The sequence below is a fragment of the Muscardinus avellanarius genome, assembly GCF_963383645.1.
Source record: "Muscardinus avellanarius genome assembly, chromosome: 2".
NCBI classification, from domain to species: domain Eukaryota; kingdom Metazoa; phylum Chordata; class Mammalia; order Rodentia; family Gliridae; genus Muscardinus; species Muscardinus avellanarius.
Window position 1 is genome coordinate 2248752 of NC_137787.1, and position 12420 is coordinate 2261171.

At 62.8% G+C, this 12420-nt stretch overlaps 1 protein-coding gene across 1 annotated transcript in view; it reads left to right on the forward strand.

The window, feature by feature from the left end:
- The window catches only part of HDAC4 (histone deacetylase 4), a gene marked incomplete at both ends in the record, with an annotated part of 133916 nt that extends 121996 nt beyond the window's left edge, over positions 1-11920 (forward strand). The window contains 4 exons of the mRNA XM_080720072.1: positions 38-171; positions 10830-10914; positions 11600-11741; positions 11881-11920. Coding sequence (XP_080576198.1) covers positions 38-171; positions 10830-10914; positions 11600-11741; positions 11881-11920 — 401 coding nt within the window. The remainder of the gene's footprint in view (positions 1-37; positions 172-10829; positions 10915-11599; positions 11742-11880) is intronic.
- Between the last annotated feature and the right edge of the window lie 500 nt (positions 11921-12420).

Sequence of the window (12420 nt, forward strand, 5' to 3'; positions counted from 1 at the left end):
ACCCTGCCCTCCACTCAAGAGTCCTTTCCTCTTGCAGGTTTCGGGTACCTGACGAAGCAGCTGATGGGCCTGGCTGACGGCCGGATCGTGCTGGCCCTTGAGGGAGGCCACGACCTGACGGCCATCTGCGACGCCTCGGAAGCGTGTGTTTCCGCTCTGCTAGGAAACGAGGTAAGGAGACACGAGGCTTCGCGGGCTGCTCCCCCCCACTGGTGCAGGGCGGCTGCCAAGAGCTCAAGGCAGGAACGGAGCCCGAGACGCCCTCTGGACCACCTGCTTTTGGCTTGGAATCCAGTGCTCTTCACTCCAGTCAGTAGGATTGTAAGTTTGGCAAAAATCTGACGGTAGCCGAGGGTCGGCAGAAAGCATGCTTTGGGCTGACAGCGCAGACCCTCCCTCTGCTGTATCTCAGCGAGGTGTAAAGATGCAAGGGCGTTGCTCTTGCTTCCTGTGCTGATTCCCTCTGCACAGGCAGCTTCTCCAGGAAATTGTCAGTGGGTTTGGGGTGGCATCTCTGCACCCACAGCCAAGTCCCTCCCGCCGGGCCAGGGCTGCGCAGTGCCCGACCACACCACAGACCGAGGCAGGGGTCACAGTGCCCTCAAGGGCTCAGGCAGAGCCAGGGCCAGTGTGCCAGCCAGCGCCCTCCCTGCCTTTGGGGGCTCTGCTGCCCGTGTGCTCCCAGCAGAGAGCCGCCACAGCTGTGGCTGGGTTGCAGGTACCAGTGATCTCTGACCCCAGAAGCCTCTAGAGCTAGCGTGTGGGACCCGGGATTGACGTGCGCCTTTCATGTTGAGCGGCCAGAGTGCACGCTTCCCCAACTTTACACCTGTCAGAGGCCTCTCAGAGGTGGGCGTGCACACCGTCCGGACCCCAGCCTCCCTCCCACACAGCAGAGCGTTAGCATGAGCTCGGCGCCCAGCCGCCTGCCCACATCACATGACTGCATGGTGCCCAAGGCTCCAAGCACTGCGGGTGACGCCTCCCTGAGGGATGTAGTATCCAGGCCCCGACGCGCGGGTCAGCCTCTGCTCGCACGCTCTCAGTGGAGGTGGAGCCCTGATTCCCAGCCCCCTGGGTTTGGTAACAAATAGGCAGAAGCGCCATGGCTTCGGCTGCTGGCTTTCACCCCGTGTCCATCTCTGAGCAGCTGTTGGTCTCCAGTTCCCCATGGTCCAGAGCATCCAGGGGAACCCACAGGGGCCTCCCCGGGCCCCTGCAGGCCTAGAGTCTTCAGAGCTCTCAAGGAAGATGAGGGTCTGGTGACAGGCACTCGGGACTGTGAGTGGGAAGGGAAGTGTCAAGCCCCAGAGCAGCAGACTGAGGTCCGCACGTCGTCCCAGGGTCTGGCCTGCAGAACGCATTCTAGAAAACGCAGGGTGGGAGGGGAGAGAGAAGTCGCTGCCCACTGGATTTTCCGTGGCTTCTGAGCTAGCAAAGAGGGATGTCCCTTTCCCATAGGAACCCTCAGGGCTGGCCCCACCTCCATGGCCTCTGCCCCGGGGAAGCCGCGGCTCCCTGGTGCTGTGACAGTGCTGCGAGCCCCACGTCACTGCAGCAGAGGAAGTGGGTGAGCTCCCGCAGGCCGAGCCTGCGAGCCCAGCGCAAAGGTCCCGCCCTGCCTCCGCTGAGGCTGTCTCCACTGAGACTGCCAGGAGGGAAGGGCCAGGGCCAAGGGATCTGTGCCTCCAGCCCTGCCCTCCTGGCCATGGTGTCCACACTGTGCCGGGGTGAGGAGCCCCGCCCTGCCCACCTGCTCCCACTGGCTTTTTGGGCAGATCAGATCTGTAATGGTGAATCTCAGAGAAGCCACTCTTGGGTTAATCTGTCTTATTTCCCCAGAAGGCTTGCCCTTGAACAGAGGCTAAGGCGCAGTATGCAGCAGCTTCACCCCCTGGAGACAAATGGCCCCACGGGGTTCGAGCACTCCACAGGTGGGCAAGAGGCAGCCTGGGTCGAGGCTGTGAAATGGCTTTTCTTCCTACAAGTGGTTCCGTATCTCAGGGCTGCAGGAGGCCAGGGGACCAAGGGTCAGCAGGACCACCACTGCCCTGCGCAGCCTCTGCAGAGGGCCCAGGAACGGTGGCTAAGCTGCCCCCACAGGTGCCCTGGGCAGGACCGAGGCCAGGAACCAGCCATGAGGGAGGTGAGCACTGGCCAGGTGAGGCCCTGGCAGATCAGAGGCCACGCTCCCGCACCCTGGCGTGGGGTGAAGTGGATGTCCCTGGAAAGGAGGAAGCCTCAGTGGGCGAGGGGTGAAGGATGCTGGGGCTCTGGGGGTGGCCAGGGGCCAGCGCTCCATGGGCACAGCAGGCTCCTTCCTGGCAGGGAAGGAGAGGGCAATGGACGCATGTTTCATAGCCCTGCCTGGACCCCAGAGCTTCAGGAGGGAAGGCACAGCTCCTTTGCACACCTCAGCCTGACGACTCGGGGCTACACGCCATTTGGGAGGGGGTTCCGTGCCATGACGGCTTACCCAGGACTGGGCCCTGCCAGATGCTGCAGCGGAGGACAGGAAGTGCAGCCCTGGCCATAGATGGGGTGCCGTCCCCCAGGACGGGGGCTGGCTGAGGATGGGCAGAGCCAGGAGGCAGGAGGCTGGGGCCTCGACTCATAGGCCCAGCAGTGGAAGAGACCCTGAGGCTTAGCCCCGCTGGCATCAGGCTGCAGAGGTAGAGAGGATGAATGTCTTTGAGCGGCACCAAGAGGCCCAGAGCCCCTGGGGAAACAGATGGTCCCAGGTGCTTCACGCAGTCCTGTGAGCCGACCCTATGTCCTGCCTGTGGTTTGCTCTCTAGAAGGAGCCACCAGTGGGGCCCGTAGGCACCTGACAAAGGTCTTACAAGAGATGGAGGGGCATGTGTGGTCATGCCCAGTCAAGCGCTGGGGAAGCAGTCATGACTGACGGTCTCTGGAAACTGACAAAGGGCTCTGTCCTGGAGCCATTGCCACCGTGCAGGCCCGGTGGATGGTGAGGCGGTCGCAGGGTGGGCTGCAGGATGGCGTCTCGGGCTGGGGAGAGCGTGGCTGAGCTCTGTGATGTCCGCCACGCGAGGGGCCACGCGGACGGCTGTGCCAGGCCGCTCCCAAGAGGGGCGTGTGCTGCAGTAGTGGGGCACGGGTGAGATCCAGGTGTGCGGTGCGCGTCTGTGCACAAGAGCATGATCGTGTGAGACCCAGGCATGTGGCTCAGGAGGGAGCAGCGCAGTGGACGGCGGGCGAAGGTCACCTGTGCACCTGGCTTTGAGGACCATGCTGCCACCACACTGGGCTGAGGGCCGGCCGGGGGAGGGTGCTGGAAGGGGAGGGCCGGGTAGGCGGGCACGCCAGCGCAGTGCCCGCCAGGTCAGAGGCGCGTGCCTCCTGCTTGCTGGTGAGCCATGAGTGGTCCCCTTGGACAAAGCGCCAAGGTGCCTTCGCAACGTCCAGGCGCATCAGCGTGCTCTCCTCACAGAGCAGTCCCTGTGTTCACGTGGTTCCAGGGCAGCCGGTGCGCAGCGTACCCCGACCGTGCCGAAGCGTTTGGCCTTGGCGCCCGAAGCTCTGAGAGGCCGGAAGAACGCTTCCCCGGCCTCCTCGCCTCCCCGGCCTCCTCTTGCTTCCTCGGCCTCCTTGCTTCCCCGGCCTCCTTGCCTCCTCTTGCACTTGCTCCTCTAACAAGAAAACCTTCTACTTAAGCTCATCAAACAGCAGGAAGCACTCGTTTTATCGAGGGCTCTTTAAAAATCTCTCTAATGCACCAAAGTCGGCCTGCGCCCCGTCCCCTGCCCACAGCCTTTGATGAGGATCGATACACAGCGTGTGCGTGACGTGGCATGCACACCGGGCAGCCAGCTGTGGACGGCGGCGGCCCGCAGGGAGCTCAGCTGCTCGAGGAGACGGCGGCGAGAGGCAGAGCGCGGAGGTCGGCCCCTGGAGGCTCGTTTGATCTTCAGTGTGCGGGGCCGCGCCGCTCCCAGAGCCTCCGTAGATACTCAGGTTTTGGTTGTCTCGCTGGCCTGGTGCTGGCTGTGAAAAGCACCCGGGGGTGGTGCACACTGCTGGTGGACAGGTGGGGGCATCAGCTGCCGCCTCAGGACCTGCTCGAAAGTCCAGCCGGTGGGGACGGGTCCCGGGACTTTCGGCACCAGGTACCTAAAGGACCTGATGGACAGAGGCGTTTCTCCTGCAGGCAACCCCCCAGCTGGTGTTGGTGTGTCTCTGGCATTTGGGGCTCTGTGCCACCCCCTCACTGGAGCCCATCCGGGACTAGCAGAGGATGGGGGTCCTCTGAAAGGGGGTCCCATTCAGGAGCTCAGCTCTGGGGTCCTGTCCTGATGCTTGGACAGGGTATGGGTGCCAGGAGCCCTGGGACTAGAGAAAGCAGTTGTGTCTGTGGCTACTGGAGCCAGCTGCATGCTTCCGGTAGTCCCATGCTCTCTCACATGTATGCACACGCACTTGCACACATGCACACTCAGCCTCACATAGTCACTTTCAGTCCCGCGTGCTCACCCAGGCAGATGGTGGCTCTTCACCAATGTGGTTGCCTACACGCTCTGTGTGGAAGGCCCGAGTGTGTGTGCCCCACCCTTTGTCCAGCCCGGCCACCCCTGCTGATGACCCTGAGAGCTGAAGGGAGAGCTCCTGTGCTTGGAGCCACCAACTGCACCAGTCTGGTTGGCACGCAGGAGATAGGATGTGCCCCCTGTCCTGGCCCCCAGTCTTGGCCTCCCCGTCCTGGCCTCCCTGTCCTGGTCCCCCCATCCTGACCTCCCCGTCTTGGCCCCCCGTCCTGGCCTCCCCGTCCTGGTCCCCCCATCCTGACCTCCCTGTCCTGGTCCCCCCGTCCTGGCCTCCCTGGCCTGGTCCCCCATCCTGACCTCCCCGTCTTGGCCCCCCATCCTGGCCTCCCCGTCTTGGCCCCCCGCCCTGACCTCCCCGTCTTGGCCCCCCGTCCTGACCTCCCCATCTTGGCCCCCCCGTCCTGGCCTCCCTGTCCTGGTCCCCCCGTCCTGGCCTCCCTGTCCTGGTCCCCCCATCCTGACCTCCCCGTCTTGGCCCCCCCGTCCTGGCCTCCCTGTCCTGGTCCCCCCGTCCTGGCCTCCCTGTCCTGGTCCCCCCATCCTGGCCTCCCCGTCCTGGTCCCCCATCCTGACCTCTCCGTCTTGGCCCCCCATCCTGGCCTCCCCGTCTTGGCCCCCCATCCTGACCTCCCCGTCTTGGCCCCCCGTCCTGGCCTCCCTGTCCTGGTTCCCCCGTCCTGGTCTCCCTGTCCTGGTCCCCCATCCTGACCTCCCCGTCTTGGCCCCCCATCCTGACCTCCCCGTCTTGGCCCCCCGTCCTGACCTCCCCGTCTTGGCCCCCCGTCCTGGCCTCCCTGTCCTGGTCCCCCCGTCCTGGCCTCCCTGGCCTGGTCCCCCATCCTGACCTCCCTATCTTGGCTCCCCGTCCTGGCCTCCCTGTCCTGGTCCCCCTATCCTGGTCCCCCATCCTGACCTCTCCGTCTTGGCCCCCCATCCTGGCCTCCCCGTCTTGGCCCCCCGTCCTGGCCTCCCCGTCTTGGCCCCCCGTCCTGACCTCCCCGTCTTGGCCCCCCGTCCTGGCCTCCCTGTCCTGGTCCCCCCGTCCTGGCCTCCCCGTCCTGGTCCCCCATCCTGACCTCCCCATCTTGGCCCCCCGTCCTGGCCTCCCTGTCCTGGTCCCGCCATCCTGACCTCCCTGTCCTGGTCCCCCCGTCCTGGCCTCCCCGTCTTGGTCCCCCATCCTGACCTCTCCGTCTTGGCCCCACATCCTGGCCTCCCCATCTTGGCCCCCCGTCCTGACCTCCCCGTCTTGGCCCCCCGTCCTGGCCTCCCTGTCCTGGTCCGCCCATCCTGACCTCCCCGTCTTGGCCCCCCGTCCTAGCCTCCCTGTCCTGGCCCCAGGCTCCCATGTATCAAGCAGGAGCAAGTCCTACAGGCCCTCAGCAAACAGACTGTCTCCCGCACTCCACGGAGCTCAGGAGACAGGGACAGTGCTGTCCATAGAGAGGAAGGGCAGGGGAGCAGTCACCTCCTGGACCAGCCCGGAGGGGCTGGGCCCCATCTCTCCCCTTGCCAAGGCTGGCCACAGGGCCTCACTCCAGTGCCAGCTGGGACGACCATCACTCCCGATGTGGATGAGCAGACAGCTTGGGCAGTCTCTGCCCTGGTACTGAGAGCTGGGTCTGAGTGTGGCCTCCAGGCTGCGTCTAAACTCTCCCAGAGGGCGCCTGTGCCTCTGGCGTTGGTGGAATCTGGGTTCTTTGACCTTTTTACCCCCAGAAGCAATGCTGATCGTTCACCCTTTTTAACATTTGTGCCACCCCTTGCCCACGTCCCCGCTGCTGGGAAGCCGGGCCCTTGCTGGCGTCCGCTCACCTGCAGACTGCGGCTTCTCACAGACCAAGCCGAGCCAAGCAGAGTGGTACAGGGCCGCTCCAGACGCTCAAAGATTCCCCCGGGTACCCCCGCTGTGCCCCAGCTGCAGAGTGGTTCAGAGGAGGCCTTGCTGGCGCGCACCCCTTCCTCTGGGCGCTGGTGGAGGCTGGCCAGTGCATGCCTGCTGCAGGCCCTGGGGAGAGCCCCTGGCCCCGTCTGCTCCTCGTTTCTGGCAGCGGGCAGACCTCTCCCCTGTGGAACCTCTGCTCCCGTGAAGCGTGGGAAGAGCCGCCCTCGCGCCGTCCCCTGGCCCTGCTCTGTGGTCCTCGCGGCCTCCTCGTGCCCAGCCATCCAGAGCCTCGCCTCCAGGGCGCCCCCCCTTCCTCAGGACACGCACCCAGGCCCTGCCCCCTCCTGGCCGAATGCCAGCGTGCACTGCAGCCGGCCCTCCAGCTCTGGCTACACACTCAGCCCAGCGGCATTGCGTCTCTGACGTGACATGCCAGCGTGGACATCTGTCTCCCATCCCTCCCCGAGGCCAGCGCACCTGTGCACAGGGTAAGTCCCCCTACCACAGCTCTGCCCTGCCTCACCTGTCAGTGAATGGCACTGCTCGGCCTTCAAGGTCACCTCAACCCAGTGCCTGGTCAAAGCCCTGGAGTCCACCGCAACCCTGACTGGTCCTAGATCCGGCTACTCCACCAATCACCGTGCCAGCCTCCGCTGCCCCTGGCCCGGCTCCCATCCTCACCACGCAGCAACCTGGCAGACACTCCCTGCTGCCCGAGCCTTCCCGCGCCGAGGCCTTTGCTGGATGAGGGCCAGTCTGAGCTGGACATTACAGGTCGCAGCCTCCGCACGCTCCCCCGCCCCAGCCTTCTTCCCTTTCTGGTGTCCTGCTGGTCACATTTGCTCATGGATATCTCCCTCCACCAGTGCAATGCCACTCAGCGGTGGTAGGGTGAGAGGTGTTACAGGCTTTGTTCACTGACAATCCCAAGTTTGCCGACAGTGGTTGGCACTTAATAGGTGCTTAATAAATATTTCTTAAATGGAAAAGTAAAACCCCACTTAGGAAGAGGTTCTTCTGTGGGACCTGTGTCTTGCCTTCCCTGGCCTCTTTCTTGGATGGAGGCAGGCAGCACTCAGTCCAGGACCAGCAGCTAGGGCTCTCGGCACGCGGGGTCCCCCTAGCCTTGGTTCTAATGTGGTTGCAGCCTAACCCAGGTCCCAGCCTCACAATGCCTTGCTATCTTGTCCCACCCTAAAGGGAAACTAGAAGTCAGACGTCGGCCCTCACCCATCCCTGGCCTGCTGGTCTCTGTCCTGTACGCCCCCTCTAGGGACGCTGGGATAAGGCGCGTCCATCCGCCTTGCCTGCTCAGAACATCATGTTGCTGGAGCCTGAAATCCACCACAGTCATCCCTCTGGCTCTCCTGTTAACTGCCATGAGGAAAATATTTCCCAGAAAAGCTCAAGGAAACGCGATGAAGGAAGATTACAGAGACTTTCCCCTAGATCTCTCAGGCCCTTTCCTTTGAGTGCCTCGTAACTGTCAGAGGCAGAGAGCAGATGCGGAGCAGCTCCAGACGGCGCTGGCCCTCTGCCCATTCTTTCTAGAACTCCCGCTCAAAGTTCCCCTCTAGCCGGGCATGGCGGTGCACGCTTGTAATCCAGCATTCGGGAGGCTGAGACCGGAGGATTGCGGTTCACAGACAGCCTCAGCTATTTAGTGAGGCCCTTCGCAACTCAGTGAGACCCTGTTTCAAAATAAAGAATAAAAAATAGGGCAGGGGCTGTAGCTCGGAGGTCGAATGCCCTTGGGTTCCATCCCCAGACCCACAAAAAAAAAAAAAAGTTCCCCTCTAGACCTGTGCCCCTGCGGGAGGCGGGCTCCCTGGGATCCCTGCTCAGGTCTCTAGACAGGTTAGCGTGGGAAGCAGGGCAGACAGAGCCAGGGTGCTTGGGTGCCACGGGGCTGGACATAATCACAGCAGGGGTGCTCAGAGGACAGCACGTGCCTGGGACCTGGAGCTGCTGAACCATGCTGGTGCAGGATTCTCCTGGGCCTCCTGGTACGGCGCTGAGCACGTGCTGTGACCTGCCCGTGCCAAAGCCAGAGGAAGCACTTGTACCCAGTGGCTCTTTTAAAATGGGGTCTCCCACTACTGCCAAGACTGGTCTCAAACTCCCGGGCTCAAGCAACCCTCCGGTTCCAGCCTCTCGGGTGGTGGATTTGCACTACCCCACCCAACTAAGATTTTTTTTAAGGTGCTAAATAGTTCTTCTGGGTTTTTTTTATTTTTAAATGTATTTGTTGTAGGAATTTTTAGGCAAGCAACTTTTTAAAGAGCACTTTTCTTAGAAGCGGTGAAGCTGAAGTCCTGGCAGTCGGTCCCATGGAGCTGGGCGTAGTGATCGGCTACGCTGGCTCCTGCTGCAGCGGTGAGCCCGCCTCCCGACCCATGCGGCGTCTCAGCCGTGAGAGCGGTAGAGGGCAGGCTAGGAGCCCGCTGGCTGCCGCCCGTCTCGGGCACTCCTGAGCACCTCCACGTTTGGTTCCTGTTGTCAGAGCTACTTGCACGCCGTCTCCTGGCCCTGTAGGTGGAGGCCCAGGAAGCATCCCGCCCACTTTACATGGCGCCTAGAGGGTTCCAAAGGCCTGTCCCGCCTCCCTCGCCAGCAGGTGGCCGTGCTCAGCCCTCAGGTGTGGTGGGTAGCCGTTTCCTCATTGCCGCCGAGGCTGGGCATCGGGCACCTCTGTGTGCGTCGGCCACTTGGCTTTATCTTCCTGTGACCTCCATGTGCTTCTCCGTTCTTCTGCTGGACTTTGCTTGCACGACTCCAGGGGCGTCAAGGAACGCTGCTCAGGCATCTTACAGCGCTCCTCCACTTGTTTTCTTCTGACTCTCCTCACCATGATGGGTCTTCGGAGGACGGGCACAGAGGCCCTGGGCCGCTGGCAGTGCCGCAGGCCCGAGGTGCACGCGTCCACGTGGCCTGCCACAGGCAAGCGGCCTGCGTCCCAGGCTCGGGGCACATGGGCATGGGCGCCAACTCGCCTGCACGCCCTGCACGTGGCTCTTTCCTCCTGCACTGACGCCTGTCACCTCCTCCCGGGTTACGGTTCGGGACTATGCTGTCTACTCTGTTGCGCAGCTCCCCATACTGGCCTTCTGCGTCCTTCAGTGTCCCTGTGGCGGTGACTCTGGCTGCCCTGGTCCTCCTGTCCCCCGGCCCCCGCAGGGGCACACACCACTGGGAGCCCTGCTCCTGGAGGGACAGCCCGTCGCGGGCCCTGCCGTTCCTTCTCTGAGTTGCGTGGTTTCCCTGAGCGGGTGCTCGTGCTCCCTAGTGTGACCCAGGCAGGCTCGCCTACCACCTGGCAGGGCTGCGTCTTCAGGAGGGTGTAGGTGTGCCCTCCAGGCCCCTGGCACTCGGGACTCTGCACTGTGAACGCAGCAGTGCCGTGCCTGCCTGGAAGCCCTCGGGTGCCTTGTTTTATAACTTCTGCCCAGAGCCAAGGTCAGGGCCAAGGCTCTTCCTGTAGCTCTTTCCTGCCAGTGAGCTCAGCCAGCCCCAGGGCATGTGGCCTGGGATTCCTGGCCTGTGCCGGGCCTAGCAGATCTCCCCAGCTCGGAACTGAAGTAAGCCCTTTTTTTGATTTTTCCAGTCCTGGGAGTGGAACCCAGGCAGGCTCATTCTGTCACTGAGCTCTGTGTGTGTGTGTGTGTGTGTGTGTGTGTGTGTGTGTGTGTGTGTGTATGTATGTATTTTGAGGCATCGTCTCACTAAGTGGCCCAGGCTGGTCTGGAACCTGCCATCTTCCTCCCAAGCCTCCCGAGGCAGGGAGGCCGAGGCAGGCCGTAGCTGTGCACACTGGGTGACAGGATGTGGTGAGTGGGGTTTCTGTGATCTCAGCTGCTATGCCACAGGTACCCTGCGGGCTTCTTGTAAGTTTATTCCCTGGAGTTGAGGGAAGACGTAGTATAAACGTTTGCCTCTGTGAGCCCGCTCCTTTCTCCTCCCTTACCACCACCTCCCGTCATTGGGAGAAAACCATTCAGAGGGTGTTCAAGTAGCTTTAGTGTAAGACGGATATGAAAGTGGTACTCCAAACCCTGCCGCCATCTCCTCACATGGACACAGGCCACGTCCTGCGCACTGCCTCACCTGGGGACCCCTCCTCCTGCTCCTCCTTCTCTTGGGTGCACGGCTAAGTACCAGCAGCTAAGAAAAAGTACCTGTGGAAAATATGGCGCCTTTATTAAAAATATATGTGCTACATACTGAAGCCGCCCTGCGCTGTCTGGGCACTTTCTCTCTTCCATCCGGGCACCCACAAACGATGGTGCTTGGGAGCAGGTGCCGCTCTCAACAGCCCATGTGCACGTACATTTGGACCATGTTGCGTCCTGAGTGGTCACTTGCGTTCTCTTTTTCCCCAGCTTGAGCCTCTGCCAGAAAAGGTTTTACAACAGAGACCCAATGCCAACGCTGTGCGCTCCATGGAGAAAGTCATGGAAATCCACAGTAAGCTCCCGCCGTGTGCTGGGGGGACCCAGGGTGCAGCCGCTTGCTGGACTGGGGCCCTGCACCCTGGGGTCTGGTCAGGTCCCTGAAGCGAGAGCCCTAGCCCTGCAGACACCCTGCCTAGGGTGCAGGCCCGACTCCCAGCACTGGCCCGCATGGCCAGGACCTGGCACCAGAGCCAGCACACCTGTCTCAGGTGTCCTGCCATGCTTTCTGCTCACACGGCCCAGTCCCTGGGGCCACAGAGATGCCCAACAGCCTGTGTGGGTAGGCCTGCTCCCGGTACCCCACGGAGGGCGTTGGCTCCTGGCTCTCAGCTCCTGTCACCACGAAGCTGGCTCTGGGCAGGGACGGACCACAGCACACCCTCATACTCGGGCCTGGTGCAGCCACTGCCCATGGCTGCCAGGGAGCAGGTGGGAGATGCCTCAGTACCAGACACCGCAGCCAGCATGGGCCTGCTCCCAAAGACAGGGAAGCCCGCACCCAGGCCCACAGCCAGCCCCTGCTGCCCGGGGCAGGCACCCCCCAGCCTCCACCCAGGCCCCGAGGCCCTGTCTTGAGGACAGCCCCAGAGATGCCCGGGCTGTGCATTTGCAGCCAGGCGGCTCCCTTAAAGAGTAGGCTCTGCGGGGCATGGCTCCCATGTGGCGTGGGCAGGTGCTGAGCGGGTCCTCACCCTCAGGCAAGTACTGGCGCTGCCTGCAGCGCCTGTCGGCCACGGTGGGACACTCCCTGATCGAGGCGCAGAAGTGCGAGAAGGAAGAAGCAGAGACGGTCACCGCCATGGCCTCACTGTCCGTGGGGGTGAAGCCCGCTGAGAAAAGGTGAGCACCGGCCCGGGGGCGGGGGCCCTTTCTGCAGGGTCTTGCGCCTTGCCTTGTGGGGAAAGCCTTAGAGGAGCGGGCGCCTGGGCGGGGCAGGCCGCCTTCGCCTGCGCACCCTGCCCATCCTCTCTCCCCGCAGGCCGGACGAGGAGCCCATGGAGGAGGAGCCACCCCTGTAGCGCCCTGGAAGCTGCTGCTCTCTCGTTTGTTTGTCTCTGTCCTGAAATTCAGCCAAGAAACTTTCCCGTGTCGCTCGGGCCCTACCGCGGTCCGGCCTCTGGCTGCAAGGGGACGCCAGGCGTGCGGCCGCCGCGGGGCCTTCCGCCACCCAGACCACGGTCTCCAGACGCACACGGCGTGGCAGGAGCGCATTCCGGGAAGCCACGCCGAGGAAGCCTATGGCGACCCAGCAGTCGCCGCGTTCAGCTGACACGAGGAAAGGAAAATGAGAATCGAAGATCTGATAATACAAAACAACTTGATTAAAACTGGTGCTCACCGTTCGATTCTACCCACAGTTCCACAGTCTCCGTGTAAACCACTCATCTTGTAGCTTATTTTTTTAACAGGACGTTTTCTATGGCTCTGGCCGCCGGACCCTCAGCGGCCCATGGTGGCGTGCAGCCGGGCGGAGCAGAGTTGGACGAACCTTTGATGAAAAAACTGGACGAAACAGGAC